The sequence below is a fragment of the Aquarana catesbeiana genome, linkage group LG03, assembly GCF_042186555.1.
Source record: "Aquarana catesbeiana isolate 2022-GZ linkage group LG03, ASM4218655v1, whole genome shotgun sequence".
NCBI lineage: Eukaryota > Metazoa > Chordata > Amphibia > Anura > Ranidae > Aquarana > Aquarana catesbeiana.
In genome coordinates, this window is record NC_133326.1 from 343,116,939 (window position 1) to 343,133,548 (window position 16,610).

A 16,610-nucleotide genomic window follows, 5' to 3' on the forward strand; every position below is an offset into this window, starting at 1 on the left:
AAAGTTTTTATAATATAGGAACGGTGTGCCTTCAAAGCATTACAATAGCGACTGTTCTTGTTCATTAAAAAGTTATATTTTACATGGAGTGCTGGCCTTTCTGCATGCAATGTTGCATTACTGGTGCCCAGCCCAAGCACTCTCGGGAGTACAAGGCGAGAGGTATGTGTACGAGATGGACATATTGTTAGTTTCGAGAATCAAGACACCCTCCCACATTGTTTACATCATGGCTGAAAAAATCTACTTTTGCTCTACACACACCTGCGCATTAACATCCCTTGGACTTGAAAGATATGTTGCTCCAACAGCACAATCAAAAAATCATAAGCAAATGTACATAATTTCAGATGAGGTACACTAGTATTGCCTTTTTTTAATAAACAAGACGACAATGTATAAACATATAAAACATATCAACTTGATGTAAATTATCTCATGAAACTATTAGGGTCCATGCACACTAGGTGGCCGAAAAAATGCCAGAACCTGTGTCAGGAAAAGCAGCATAAAAAATGCTCATAGTGGTTCGTATTGCACAAGAGTTTATGGAAATCTGCTTTTATAAGCTTTTTTTTCCCAAAACATTCCCCTCCGCTCATTTTTCACTATACAGGCAGTCCCCGGGTTACAAACAAGATTTATAGGTTTGTTCTTAAGTTGAATTTGTTTGTAAGTTGGAACAGGTAAAATTTTTAAGTATAGCTTCAGCCAAAAAAAATAACTTATGTTTTTTGGATAGCATAGGGAAGGGTTAACACCCCAGTAATGTTTATTTTGCGGTCTATGTCCCTGTTCAGAAGATTTCACCTCACTTTCTGTCCCTATGACAATTGTATTTTGAAAATTTTGGGTTGTTGTGGAAACAAGGATTGGTGATAATGCTTCAGTTGAGATACCTTTTTCCCATAATAACTCTAATGCCGCGTACACACGAGCGGATTTCACGTCCGCCTGAACTCCAAAGGACTTTTCAACGGAGTTCCGACGGAGTTCCAACGAAACGGACTTGCCTACACACGCTCACACCAAAGTCTGATCGTTTCGAACGTGATGACGTACTACCGGACTAGAATAAGGAAGTTCATAGCCAGTAGCCAATAGCTGCCCTTGCGTCCTTTTTTATCCGTTGGACTAGCATACAGACGAACGTATTTTTCGATCGGACTTGAGTCCGTCGGAAAGAATTGAAACATGTTCTATTTCTAGGTCCATCGGAATTTGACAGAAAAGGTCCGATGAAGGCCTGATGAAGCCCACACATGATCGGAATGTCCGACGGAATAGTTCCGCCAGACCTTTTCTGCCGGACAGTCCGCTCGTGTGTACGCGGCATTACAGGAGTGAACTTCCCTTCCTAGGGGTAGATTTCCTCTCCCTTCCTGTTGCCTTCCTTCATTTGTAAGTCGGAGCTTTTTTTCATCACTTTATTAGGACCCCCTATATAAACTCTGGAGGCTACAGTGGGGGGAACCCCCCAGACGACGTCTATGAAGACGAAACGCGTCGGGTAGGACCCCACTGTCGCCACGTCTTTTCTCAGCGCTGTTTCATTTGTTTTATCTGGATTCACATGTGAGTGTACATCTGTTTATTTTTAATAAATTACTTATTTTTACGGATTCACACTATGTGGCCATTCCTTCTTTTCCCACTTGTCCACATTATCGTTTGGCTCTACTAACCCGACTCTGAGGGATATGATACCATCTGGCTTGCTTCAACTACATCATCCCCCCTGGTTTGGGCATCCACCAATTAAAAGGGATACAGCATCAAGCCGGTCCATTCACCAGCATCATCTTTCCAGGTCACCCTGAATCACTCACCACCTAAGCCTACCTGACCCAACTCGGCGTACGCCCTTTGGGTCCATCCCATCCGGTAAGCCTCTTCATCTTCAGGTGGTGCTGTGTTTATTTTTACCACAGATGTCTTCTTGAAGTATTCAGTTTCTTGAAGGACTTTTCACTTAATACACATAGATGTACTTTTTGGTTCACCTTTGGGAGGATTAACCCAATACGTTTTTATATATTGGACATTCTATTCTCTAGCGCTACACCTGTTTTGGTTTTTTTTCTTGTCTATGCCTTGTTGGTTGTGTTAGCTGCTACTTTCTTCTGTGTAGGGCAGCGCAGAATCGTTTTGTATATATTTGTAAGTCGGATGTTTGTAACCCGGGGACCGCCTGTAACCGACCTACACTTGAAAACTCTGAAGTCTCCTAAATGCCGCATTAACCAGCGTTTATACGTGTCAAGTGTTTTTTCTGCCCTAAAGCTCCTCTCAAAAACCCCATTCCGACGGGTATTTATTTTCTGCTTGAAAATGTTTCTCTGCAAATATGCCTCTAAACTCCCTAATATGCATGGACAAATATACTTCGGCCCTTTTCACACGAACACCTCCGCCAGACGGATGGAAAATAGGGCCAACATCTGTCTGGATTTGGGGGACAGGATCCAGAAACGGGAGATGTCAGCAGACATGTCACCGCTGATATCCGCTGCTCAATAGGGGTGAATGGAGGGTCTGATCAGGTCAACCTAAAAAACTGACAGGCGGACCTGATCGGACAGCCCGTTTGAAAGGGCCCCAACACAGAGTGGCTTATACGGGCTCAAGAAAAAAAATGCCAAAAGCCTGTATCAGCAGCAGTTTTACGCCCAGTGTGTATGGACCTTTAATGTTTTAAATATTTGCAATTATATACAGTAGGTACATGGGAGCAACCATATTAAATGATATAATGCTCTTTTTGCACATCCTGAGTTGTTCCTTCAGTCCCATTTTACTAGCAGGAAATAAAGGTGAGAGAACACAATTATGTACATCAACTTTTTATTGAAAAACAAAAGTACGATTCGTAAAGTGCATACAGCTCTTTGTACAATAGTGGCACAATATGCAGAAAATTTTGAGCCAAGCTAAAGGGCAGTTTTCATTCATGAGACCCCTGAATTCTGCCACAACTATTGCACTGTTTACAGCGATTAATTACAGCCATTCACTTCTCTGGACAATTGTATGACAGTTACATGTAGTTGATATGGTTCACATTTAACTACACATAATTGCATAACACCACAGTTTACATGGTAGGCTGCAAGTGATCACAGCTAGCAAATATAATTAAGAGAGAATGGAATGAAGAGAATGGTCGCAGTTCACTGCAGAAAGCCACAATAGTCCTGGATAATTCCAGGGTGATTATCTATTTCACAATGTACATGGATGAAAAGTGTCCATGTAGTTTAGCTCTAAGAATCATTTTTTCAGTTCATTATCACTTACATCATACCCAATAAGAGGTATTTCAAATCTTACAACTTTGCACATCTTTTGGTTCTGTGTACATCTCAAATATAAGGTTTCCCTTTATACAACACAATAGTCCACAAATCACAGCTCTAAAGTGGTGCTTTGTAAATTACTGGCACCATAGTTACAAAGTCAAACTATATGTAACCGGCTGGTTTATCCATCAATATGCATCTTTTCCACTTGCAGAATTCCATAAGTCAGATATCCAATAAGGCACTTGCTGAATCATCAGTGATTGGAGAATGCTCTTCAAAGACACTACTATATTCCTTCACCAACATTCAATTATCAACATTACCAGCTGTAAAGGTAGATTAATACTTGCTGGAACAATGTAAACATCCTCATTAATAGCCAGGCTCATTTCAAGGTAATCTGTCAGGTTAGAAATATGGGAGTTGCTATTGCTGAATTTGAAGGTGCAAGTTTCAGGTTGATCGCCAAAAGCTGTCTATACATTATACAATTTTCTTATTCAATTTCCTTTAGATTTACCTTTAACTATGTACTGCAAGGGCCTGCCTGACTGCATACAAATTGAAAATGTTCAAGTTCGACTTCCTATTTCATGGTTTTGGTAAATTTAAAGGAAAACTGTGCAAGAAAGTTGTGTAATGTATGGCTAGCCTTATCCTTCCTTTACTACTTGGTGATGTTGATTCTGTGCAGTGTAGGAGAGCCAAATTCAGCTGTGCTATACAGACATGTTGTTTTTAAAATTGAGGGTTTAGGGGCTGCTCTCTATCGACAGGGGTATCCCAAAGGACCCCTAGAGAAAGTCACCGAAGTGTAGAAACAATGTGAGCACCACACTAACAACAACAGTCCATCTTGAAGTTTATTCCACACAGAAGGCCTATGTGTTTCAGGGTGCAAACACTCCCCCTTTATCATGGCTTGTAAAGTTATGGTCATAGACCGAGGTAGTGGAGAAAGGAAGGCATGTACAACACTGTGCGAGCACCTGACATTGGTATCAGGCTGTCAATGTCAGGCACCCATCTGGTGTTGTACATTTCTTCCTGTCTTTACCATTTCAGACCATTGAGCCACCATCTCTTTACAAGTCCTGAAAAAAGGGGAAAGTTTGAATCACCAAATATGTTGGCTTTCTTTGTGGAATAAACTTTGTGATGGACGGTTGGAATTACTGTGACACTTGCTTTTCCTACATTTTACTACTTCTACAGTGAGTCACTGACTTTGTACATGTGCAAATAAGGTGTCACCAAGAAATGAAGCAAGGATAAGAATGAAAGCTCTAAGACATGCAAATTCAGAAACAAGTTGGTCATGATATCTCCTTTATTTTTCTCCATAAAGATTACCTTCAAGAAGGTTGTGCAACTAAATAAACTGCATAATCCAGTTACCAAATTAGTTTTAGAACGATCTTATTATGTTAAACCAAAATCTAATTTCGTATGAGTTACTCCATCCTTTGCATGTTGCATTTCCTTATTGCACAACCCTGCCTAGGTATATGTAATTACAGAACTGTAGAGATGCTAAACTAATTTCTCTTGAATGTTCTGTTTTAATCAGTGGGTGGTCAGTAAGTAAGATGTGTCCTCCTTCCAGGACCTTTCAGCAGCCTTTAAGCGCTGTGAGTGCCTTGTTATATTATTGAAGCCATATCAGACCATAAATGGTAGTGCACAGCTTGTTGACACAAGTGGAAGCAGTACAACAATGACTTTGCATAGGGACTCTAAATAAACAGAGGGCTAGTTTTAATGACACACTTTAGTCTTTTAGGTGAGCAGATTATATCTCAGAACTGCAACCTGTTAGTTCAGTTTTTACCATTTGTTTTTCCGTATTAGTCATCGGTCTTCTTTTTGAGTTTTGGCAGTAATTAACTGTCATTAACTTGCATTTACCATCTGGAGCAAGGACCATCACACATTCTAGGGTATGAAATGGTCTCTTGTAAAGTAAATTGTCCAAATATTCCACTTCGATCTTGTTCGACTGTTTACAAAAGTCTTATGTTCAGTTTTATCAGTCATCTTCTAGTACTGGAAATGATTTTATACATCTTTAATAGCGTCTTGGACACACATATCCATCTTCTGTCTGTTTAGTCTGGTTCAGTCTTTGTACTCGAAGTGCTTGTGCTTAGTCTGGGCACAGCATGGACAAACCTTCTCCGTCCTGTATTTACCAGCCGCCCTATCACAAACACTTTCACAATATGAAGGATTTTTTCGTTTTTCCATTTTGTTTCACTGGATAAAATTATGGTTTACTGCTTCTTCATTTCCCATTCCTGAAATAAAAAGGATTACACACATCAGTATAATATTTATATATACACACACACGCACACACACACACACACACACACACACACACTCTCTCTCACAAAAGTGAGTACACCCCTCACATTTCTGTAAATACTTTATTATATCTTTTCATGTAACAACACTGAAGAAATGACACTTTGCTACAATGAAAAGTAGTGAGAGTGTATAACAGTGTAAATTTGCTGTCCCCTCAAAATAACACAACACAGCCATTAATGTCTAAACCGCTGGCAACAAAAGTGAGTACAGCCCTAAGTGAAAATGTCCAAATTGGGCCCAAAGTCTCAATATTTTGTGTGGCCACCATTATTTTCCAGCACTGCCTTAACCCTCTTGGACATGGAGTTCACCAGAGCTTCACAGGTTTCCACTGGAGTCCTCTTCCACTCCTCCATGATGACATCAAAGAGCTGTTGAAACCTTGCACTCCTCCACCTTCTGTTTGAGGATACCCCACAGATGCTCAATAGGGTTTAGGTCTGGAGACATCCTTGGCCAGTCCATCACCTTTACCCTCAGCTTCTTTAACAAGGCAGTGGTCATCTTGGAGGTGTGTTTGGGGTAGTTATGTTGGAATACTGCCCTGCGGCCCAGTCTCCAAAAGGAGGGGATCATGCTCTGTTCAGTATCTCACAGTACATGTTGGCATTCATGGTTCCCTCAATAAACTGTAGCTCCCCAGTGCCATCAGCACTCATGCAGCCCCAGACCATGACGCTCCAACCACCATGCTTGACTGTAGGCAAGACACACTTGTCTTTGTACTCCTCACCCGGTTGTCACCACACACGCTTGACACCATCTGAACCTAATAAGTTTATCTGGGTCTCATCAGACCACAGGACATGGTCCCAGTAATCCATGTCCTTAGTCTGCTTGTCTTCAGCAAACTGTTGGCAGGCTTTCTTGTACATCATCTTTAGAAGAGGCTTCCTTCTGGGACATCAGCTATGCAGACCAATTTGATGCAGTGTGCGGCGTATGGGCTGAGCACTGACAGGCTGACCCACCCCAACCCTTTAGCCTCTGCGGCAATGTTGGCAGCAATCATACATCTATTTCCCAAAGACAACCTCTGGATATGACGCTGAGCACGTGCACTCGACTTCTTTGGTTGACCATGGCGAGGCCTGTTCTGAGTGGAAACTGTCCTGTTAAACGGCTGTATGGTCTTGGCCACTGTGCTGCAGCTCCGTTTCAGGGTCTTGGCAATCTTCTTATAGCCTAGGCCGTCTTTATGTAGAGCAACAATTCTTTTTTTTCAGATCCTCAGAGAGTTCTTTGCCATGAGGTGCTATGTTAAACTTCGAGTGACCGGTATGAGAGAGTGAGAGCAATAACACGAAATTTACCACACCTGCTCCCCATTCACACCTGAGACCTTGTAACACTAACGAGTCACATGACAATGGGGAGGGAAAATGGCTAATTGGGCCCAATTTGGACATTTTCACTTAGGGATGTACTCATTTTGTTACCAGCGGTTTAGATATTAATGGCTGTGTGTTGAGTTATTTTGAGGGGACAGCAAATTTACACTGGTAGCAAAGTGTCATTTCTTCAGTGTTGTCACATGAAAAGATATAATAAAATATTTACAGAAATGTGATGGTTGTACTCACTTTTGTGAGATACACATATATGCATACACATTGTGTGTGTATACATATATACCCACACACATATATATATATATATATATATAAGTATATAATAATATGATCTGCAGGTATAAATAGTAAATGTTCTTTAGAAAACAAACTAGCTTATTTAAAATGACACTGTTCGGGGAAAAATAATGCCTTCTGGGTGAACTATATAATGTACTTTGCGAGAACTTTAGCAGTGGTTCTACTGATGATCCTAACCGGCTACTGTTTTCCTGATATTGATGTATGCTTATGTAGTACACTTTGCTGGCAGGAGGTTAAAATGGAAAGGTAACTTTGCATAACATTACAGAACAAATTACACAGAAGCTACTGTGTGTATATATATTATATACACACACACACACACACACACATATACACACACACACACACACACACACACACACACACACACACACAGTCAGGTCCATAAATATTGGGACATCGACACAATTCTAATCTTTTTGACTCTATACACCACCACAATGGATTTGAAATGAAACGAACAAGATGTGTTTTAACTACAGACATTCAGCTTTAATTTGAGGGTATTTACATCCAAATGTTGTGAATGTTGTAGGAATTACAACAGTTTGTATATGTGCCTCCCACTTTTTAAGGGACCAAAAGTAATGGGACAGATTAACAATCATCCATCAAACTTTCACTTTTTAATACTTGGTTGCAAATCATTTGCAGTCAATTACAGCCTGAAGTCTGGAACGCATAGACATCACCAGACGCTGGGTTTCATCCCTGGTGATGCTTTGCCAGGCCTCTACTGCAACGGTCTTCCGTTCCTGCTTGTTCTTGGGGCATTTTCCCTTCAGTTTTGTCTTCAGCAAGTGAAATGCATGCTCAGTCGGATTCAGGTCAGGTGATTGACTTGGACATTGCATAACATTCCACTTTTTTCCCTTAGAAAACTCTTTGGTTGCTTTCGCAGTATGCTTCAGGTCATTGTCCATCTGCACTGTGAAGCGCCGTCCAATGAGTTCTGAAGCATTTTGCTTAATATGAGCAGATAATATTACCCGAAACACTTCAGAATTCATCCTGCTGCTTTTGTCAGCAGTCACATCATCAATAAATACAAGAGAACCAGCTCCATTGGCAGCCATACATGCCCACGCCATGACACCACCACCACCACCATGCTTCACTGATGAGATGGTATGCTTTGGATCATGAGCAGTTCCTTTCCTTCTCCATACTCTTCTCTTCCCATCACTCTGGTACAAGTTGATCTTGGTCTCATCTGTCCATAGGATGTTGTTCCAGACCTGTGAATGCTTTTTTAGATGTTGTTTGGCAAACTATAATCTGGACTTCCTGTTTTTGAGGCTCACTAAGAAAGTTGCCATTTGAAATGTCTTTAGTTTTTGGCCATGTCTGTGATCTGCTTTTTTTCTACAACAATAAACAACTGAAGGAACATCCTCAGGGACTGGTGATTCCATAATTTTTGCCAGGGGTTGTATTGCAGCCTTACTGTCCACTTTGTACAGGCTTGAGGTAAAGTGAAATGGAACTTACTCACTCTGTCCCTTTTAGTAGTTCCTGGGATCCAAGAGGCTGCTGTATGAGCAGTCTGCTATACAGGCCGGGCCTTGCTCTCAGGATGGCTTCAGCTAGCCTAGCTGGCTGACTTCATTCCTTCCTTCCTGGGGCAGAGACCATCCCAGCACAGGGGTCCCCTCTAGGCAACTAAACCCTGGACTCTGCTCCCCAACTGCTAGGCTTCTGACCATTCATGGGACTGTTCCCCCACCCACTGAGCCTCGCCTCCTCATGGATTAGTGGTAACTCCATAAATATTCCAGTTGCAGCCTCTGTTATTCTACAGAGAAGCCAACTAAATTTACCTCATCTAGCAACTAGGAGGGTGCTACATACATGTTTCCAGACGCTCTGGAGAAGGCATGAACAGCAGTCCTATTACAACCACTAATAATGACTCGTGCAACAGCAGCATGGCAATTAATTTGCTTTACCCCGGAACATGTACTTATGCTTTAATAAATCATGCGACTGTTTACCCCTCCCTCTTTACAATGATGCAATACCTAGCAATGATGCTTGGGTGAGTGGGAACTATAAACTATGTATGTAAGAGGCTCAGTAATAGGTTGACATTGTACTGTATAGGTACAAACAGTAAACACATATCTATGTGTTATTGCTCCCGTTAAAAGGACAATGTTGGGCGATTGTGTAACTATGATTTTCAGTTCCAATCACATAACCATACTTGTAAAATACCGGTAGATATAAAAGAGCTACTACTGCTATGGATGTGAGCCAATAAAGTCACCTAGTATTTCAATGGGGACATGAGCCTACCTTGGCTTTTTGTAACACCTTCCCTTTATTGCTTGTTGCTATAGGAGGTGATCTGCGTCTCAGTTCCGCTGCACTGTTGACAGGTACAGGGCGTTCACTTTCTTGCTGGGTCTTGGGGGTCTGTAAAGAACATAGAAAATTTGTGATTCTTATAAAACAATGAATGTAACTGTAAATATAATGATATATAAAAGATTTTTACTTATTTTATGGAGACTGAAAGAAGGCTTCTAGGCAAATGCTTATGCTGTCCAAGTGATACTGCATAGGAGTCCACTCATTTTAGGTTAAATTAAAGTGACTTAATCCAAAGCAGACAAAAACTTGTCATAAGAAAAACCATGTAGGATGCTCTAATACCGATGCTTTGGTATAGCAATACTTTCAGAGTGACTGGCACAAAACAATATAGCACGAAGGAATCGGGACTTCTCCTTGACTCACTTGCTGCATACATGGTTCAGGTCAGTGACTAAATGTATTAAAGCTATAGACAGCCAGACAACTAGCATTTTCAGAAAGAAACCAGCAATAGTACCCCCAATATTATTCTCTTTACAGGTGCACTTTACCAAGCTTTACACAAGGTTAATGGGAGTGTCCTGTAGTCTTCTGTAACATACAGTGGGTATAGAAAAGAATCATTCCCCTTCAAAATAATCACATTTTGTTGCTTTGTGGTCTGGAATGAAGACAGACACAGTTTTTACTTTATACAGCGGTATTTACTTATAACATCCAAGTGAAAGATATAACACCAACATGTCAAAAAAATAATTTAAAAATGGAATCACAGAGTTGGAAAAAGGATCACCCCCTTGTGTCAGTATTTTGTTGAACTGCCTTTTTAATTACAGCCTTTAGTCTGTTGGGTTTTGTCTCTACTAACTTTGCACATCTAGACTTTGCAATATTTGCCCACTCTTCTTTGCAGAACTGCTCAAGTTCAGTTAAATTTGATGGTGACCATTTTTGGATTGCAGTCTTCAAGTCATTCCACAGATTTTCAATGAGGTTTAAGTCTGGGTTTTGCCTAGGCCATGCAAGGACATTCACCTTTTTCTCCTTCAATGACTTTGTGGTCATTTTTATTGTGTGCTTTGGGTCAATGCCATGTTGGAAGGTAAACTTTCTTCCCATTGACAACTTTCTGGCAGAGGGCAGCAGATTTTCCTTAAGAATTTGCCTGTATTGTGGTCCATCCATTTTACCCTTCTAGCCTGACAAATGCTCCAGTCCCTGCTGCAGAAAAACACCCCTATAACCCCCTCCAGGCTTTCATGTAGGAATGGTGTTATTTGGATGGTGAGCTGTATTGGATTTCTGCCAGACTTATCGTTTGGTGTTGAGGCCAATAAAATAGGATTTTTATTACAGCTTTCCTGTAAAATCTATTACTTGGAGTACATCATGGGACACAAAGATTTAAGTAACTACTGAATGGGTTATAAATCAGAAAACTAAATAAGTGTAGCGCTAATATGAGAAGTGAAATAACCACATAATAGGTACGATGAAGACCATTACATCATCAGGTTGGAGAACAATAATGAAAAACAAAAAAAAGAAAGAAACATCAAAGGTAAACTAATTATAGTCCTCTGTAAGTATGTGACCTCATACAAAGTGAAGGAATTAAAGTCCTCTAGTGTGTGACTTATCAATGTACACGTGACTTTTTTCCTCCAATTCGGCGGTTATCACTCCCTCCACTTCGGTTGGTCCCCAACCGCCTCAACATCTGGAACAATCAGCACAGATGTTTCACCCACTGGCACTCCAGCTATTAGATGGAGCAGAGATGCCAGAGGGCACGAGTCATCTTCACAAATCAGAGTGCATCACTATAGTCCACACACCCCCTATTCTACGAACAGGGGTAGGGGACACAACAGAGGCAAATGGGGGGGGGGGGGGGGGGGGGGGGAGAGGTCAACGTGGTAGAGGTATGCAGCATTCTGATCCCTATTATAATTATAGGGATGCTTCCCCTTCTGGTTATAGGGAATATGCTGATAGATATCACACCAACTCCCATAATTACAGACAACCCCCTGTAACCACTTATGACAGGTTCTCTCCCCTCAGAAATATACGTGAGAATGATTACAGAGCTGAATACAGACCTGATCCCAGAGTTGTATATGAACAATCGCCTCATAGATATAATCAATCCAATGTCAATGAACATAATGGTCAGGTTTTTCACGAGGACCCAAGACTACGGAAAAGGGGTCCAGACCTAAGAGAGGCACAAGAGGAGGGAGGAGAATACAGAGGAGGAAAAAGGAGAACTTGAGAGGCCAAGATGTCTTCAATTTAAGTACCAAGACATTTACCAAAGAAGAACTTTCTGTCTTGGATAAGGGACTTAAATTCGCCCCCCCCCAAAAAAATTAGACAGATTTGGTACTTTTATCGATGTTCAAAAATATATACGCAAATTGAACATTCAGTGCTACCTCATTTCCAATCCTTATAGGAACGGGGGTAGCGCTGCAATGTCTGGAACTATTCACTCCGGATTGTCCAACCCTTCATTATTTAATCCACCTGTTCCTGTAGCACCAGCTATAGGCATTTTCAGAGACCTTGTTCTTAAAGATTTAGCTGAACTTCCACAGAAACGTATACGCCACCCACCCATGTCCAGTGCCGGTTTCAAGTCCTTATGTCAACAGAAGGACTTGGTTATTTATCCGGCTGACAAGGGGGGTGGGATTGTAATTTTGGACAAAAAGGACTATGAGCTAGAGATGCATAGAATTCTTAATGAACCCAACACTTACAAGGAATTACCCAATATTTCTACCTCTTTATTTAAGAGAAAATTGTCAGACATTATAAAGAGAGGGTATGAACAAAAGATTTGGAATAGAAAAGGAGAGAGATTTTTTGATGCCTTTGGCACCTAGAGTTCCCACCATTTATTTGCCAAAGGTTCACAAAAACCCAACACAACCCCCTGGTCGGCCTATCGTGAGCGGGATAGACTCAGTCACCTCACGCATAGGCCGGTACATAGATTTTTTTCTTCAGCCCTTAGTTAGAGAAATGCCATCCTATCTGAAGGATACGGAGGCCACTATCCATCTATTAGAAGGTCTAGACCTACAGGATGACTATATCATTGCTACGGCGGAAGTGTCCTCCCTCTATACTTGCATACCGCAGGAAAAGGGTATTGAAGCCGTTCAGTATTTTTTGGAGAAAGAACCTAGCATTGCCCCTTTCCAACGTTCTTTCATCATTGAACTGTTGGAATTTGCTACTAAGCATAGCTATTTTTGGTTTAACCAACACTATTTTCTTCAGTTACGCGGCGTGGCTACGGGCGCTAAATTTGCCCCTAGCCTCGCCAATCTTTTCATGGCCAAGTGGGAGGAGGATGTCATCTATGCCCACAGGGCCTCTTCTCTTGTCCTGTGGGCACGATACATTGACAACATCCTCCTCCTATGGAAGGGCACTGCTGAATCATTGGAATTGTTCTTCCAACATCTGAACAACAATGATAGAGGCATATCTCTATTTTATGTTGCCAGTACAGACAAGATCAACTTTCTGGACCTTGAAATCAAAAGGAGTAATGGATGTTTTCAGTTCCAGACACACTTTAAGCCAACAGATCGTAATGGCTTCATCTCAATGGATAGTTGCCACCATCGATCGTGGCTGGACTCTGTTCCGCGTGGAGCTAGACATCAATTCCTTTATCAATAAGGCTTGATGTCTAGACCCAACATGCTCATTCCCTCTCCTTTACTTATTTTAATTTTCTATAGTTCTATATCTTTCATCTTTATTTTCCATTTTTCTACGTGTGAATACAACCTCCACACACAAGTTTTTTCACATGTTGGTACATAGGTTTTTAATTTAATGTTTTGGCCTCTATTGATTTTATTCTTACGGATTTACGTCATATATGTGTTTAGCCAGTTATAGATACATATAGAATATAGTTGAGGTTCCTTCCTCCTATGTGTACATTTCAATTGTTTCTATATGACCTCCTCATGAGAGTCCATTCCACATGTGGGCATTCAGGTTTTTATTATTCGGCTCTTCAGTATTCTTCTATCATTTTTCATTACTTTCCATTGCACTTTTTATATACATGCTTGTAGTATGCATAGATATGTTTGCATTTTTTCCCATGGGTGGGATAACCTATCAGATTTTTATTATTCACACACCGATCTCTAGTCATTCATCCACTCCTTATTATTTACACACTGATCTCTAGCCATCCAGCCACTCTGAAAATTTTTTTTTTTTTCCCAATTTTATCGACCGTTTTTTGCAGGGCATGTTCGTTCCCTGTCTCACACTTCCTTTTTAGAACATTGCTTTCTTTGTTTGTTTACACTAACTTCACATGTTATTGCGCCGCATAAACGTCATTACGGCCTTACGGCTGTTGCCGACTAGACGTATGATGTTACCTCGCATCGACGCAGTACAGCCCTTTTGAAACTCCGGCTTGACGCGTGATGCCACCTCGCATCGGTGCAGTACAGCCCTTTTGACATGCCTCCCACTGAGTTTGTAGGGATTACGTCATTTCCTCCCGGCGTTTACACTTGCGCACCACGGCTCTTTGGAACACAAGCTCCAGACAGAAGTTGGAGACGCTACATCATTTTCTTCGGTGCACTTTTGCCATTTCATTTACATTCGTCTTTATTTCACTGTCGTGTTTGCACAGCATAATATGGACATGGAATACTCGACATGCAATGACCAAATATGACCGATATGTGGATGTAATGTCCATTCCAGTAAGAGGCACTTCCAGCATATCCTAGGCCCTATAGTGAGGCATGGAACACACACATAAACCTTGCTGGCTGCAGTGGGGGGGACCCCCCAGATGATGTCCAAGGAGACGAAACGCGTCGGTAGGACCCCACTGCTGCCATTTTACTTACACAGTGCTGTTTTATCCATTTCCATGTGAGTGTATTTCTTTCTTTTTAATAAATTTTGCATACATTTTTATACGGAATTACACTATGTGGCCTTCTTTTCCTTCTTCCTATCCATTGTAACCACTATGCATTCTGGGCATCACCCCTGAGGAACATACCGGTTCACCGATCATCTCAGGATCTTCTCTCAACTTCTTCAGAATCCTACCAGCTGTTTACCACACATAATTAGTTTACCTTTGACGTTTTTCTTTTTCATTATTGTTCGCCAACCTGATGATGTAATGGTCTTCATTGCACCTATTATGTGGTTATTTCACTTCTCATATTAGCGCTACACTTATTTAGTTTTCTGATTTATGCACATATCCTACTGGCCGTGTTAGCTGCTTACTCTTTTGGGCAGCGCAGAATTATTTGTTATACTTAATGGGTTATAGCCTACCTTCAGGTGTTGACACTGGTAAACCCAATCAAAGGAAGTTTACTCCCCTATATAACCCCTCCTCCTCCTGGGAGCACATCAGTTTTTGTAGCAAAGCAATATACTTGTATCCCAAAAGAGGGGCGGGACCTCTGTGTCCCATGATGTACTCCAAGAAAAGGATTTTACAGGTAAGCTGTAATAAAAATCCTATTTTCTTTATCATACCTCATGGGACACAGAGCCTTAAGTAATTACTTAATGGGATATCCCATAGCAATGCCACATGAGGGGTGGGAGAAAACAACCCGCAGGGTACACCCAGACTTGAGGATCTTATACTGCTGCTTGCAGTACACTGCGCCCGAAGGCGATATCCTCATACCTTCTTACATCCACCTGATAAAATGTTGTGAATGTATGCACTGAAGACCAAGTTGCAGCCTTACAGATCTGAGCCATGGATGCCTGATGACGCACTGCCCAAGAAGCACTAACTGACCTGGTAGAATGCGCCTTGAAACGGGGGAATCTTACCCCTTACATCACAAGTTTGAATTATCACTTGCCGAATCCACTTAGTGACAGTGGATTTCGACGCTGCCTGTCCTTTCTTAGGACCCCCCAGCAGAATAAATAAGACATCAGTCTTACGAATCTGAGCAGTTTTCTTTAAATAGATTTTCACTGCTCTCACCACATCAAGACAATGTAGTGACTTTTCTTCCCTGGAACATGGTTTTGGAAAAACGATGGCAGGACAATATCTTGTTTCAGGTGAAAACCTGCAATTACTTTTGGCAAAAAGCCTAGACAAGGGCGTAACACCACTCTGTCCTCATGAAAAAATCAAATATGGCTCTTTACAAGAAAGAGCAGCCAATTCTGAAACCCTCCTTGCTGAGGATATAGCAAACAAAAATACCAACTTCCCCGTCAGAAAGACTAGGGGAATTTGATGTATTGGTTCAAATGGCTGTTTTTGAAACACAGACAAAAAACTAAGTTTAAGTCCCAAGGGTTCAAGGGAGGTTTGACGGGTGGATTAAGCTGCATCACCCTTTGTATAAAGCCCCAGAACTAGATAATGAGTAGCAAGTGGTCTTTGAAATAAGACCGATAAAGCTGAGACTTGGCCTTTAAGAGTACTTAAGGCCAATTTCATTTCTACCCCTAATTGTAGAAAGGCAAGAATTCTGCCTATGGTATATCTCCGAGGGTGCCAGCCCTTGAATTCACACCAGGAAACATAAGCCTTCCAGACTCTATAATATATGGTTCTGGAAGTTGGCTTCCCAGCAATAATCAGGGTAGAGATAAGACTGACCCGGAAGCCCACGTTCCTTTAGAATGTGGGTTTCAATAGCCAAGCCATTAAATTTAGAGACCGTAAGGAAGGATGGAATATCGGTCCCTGAGAGAGCAGATCTGGCCATAGTGGGAGGGGCCATGGGCCCTCCACTGCCATCTTTTCGATTTCTGCTTACCATGACCTTCTGGGCCATGCTGGTGCCACTAGAATTATCGGCTTTCTTTCCAGCTTGATCCTGCAAAAAAGTCGTGGCAGCAACTGAATAGGGGGAATGCATAGATCAGTGAGAACTGATCCCATAGGGTCACT

The 16,610-nt window shown here is 41.4% G+C and overlaps 1 protein-coding gene across 3 annotated transcripts in view; it reads right to left on the reverse strand.

Moving 5' to 3' along the window:
• Positions 1-2,827: 2,827 nt before the first annotated feature.
• Positions 2,828-16,610, reverse strand: part of AFAP1L1 (actin filament associated protein 1 like 1) — a 136,583-nt gene continuing 122,800 nt past the window's right edge. For all 3 annotated transcript variants that reach the window (XM_073620581.1, XM_073620580.1, XM_073620582.1), the window contains 2 exons: positions 9,632-9,751; positions 2,828-5,599 (listed from right to left, as the gene is read on the reverse strand). In XM_073620581.1, coding sequence (XP_073476682.1) covers positions 5,576-5,599; positions 9,632-9,751 — 144 coding nt within the window. In that variant the 3' untranslated portion in view covers positions 2,828-5,575. The remainder of the gene's footprint in view (positions 5,600-9,631; positions 9,752-16,610) is intronic.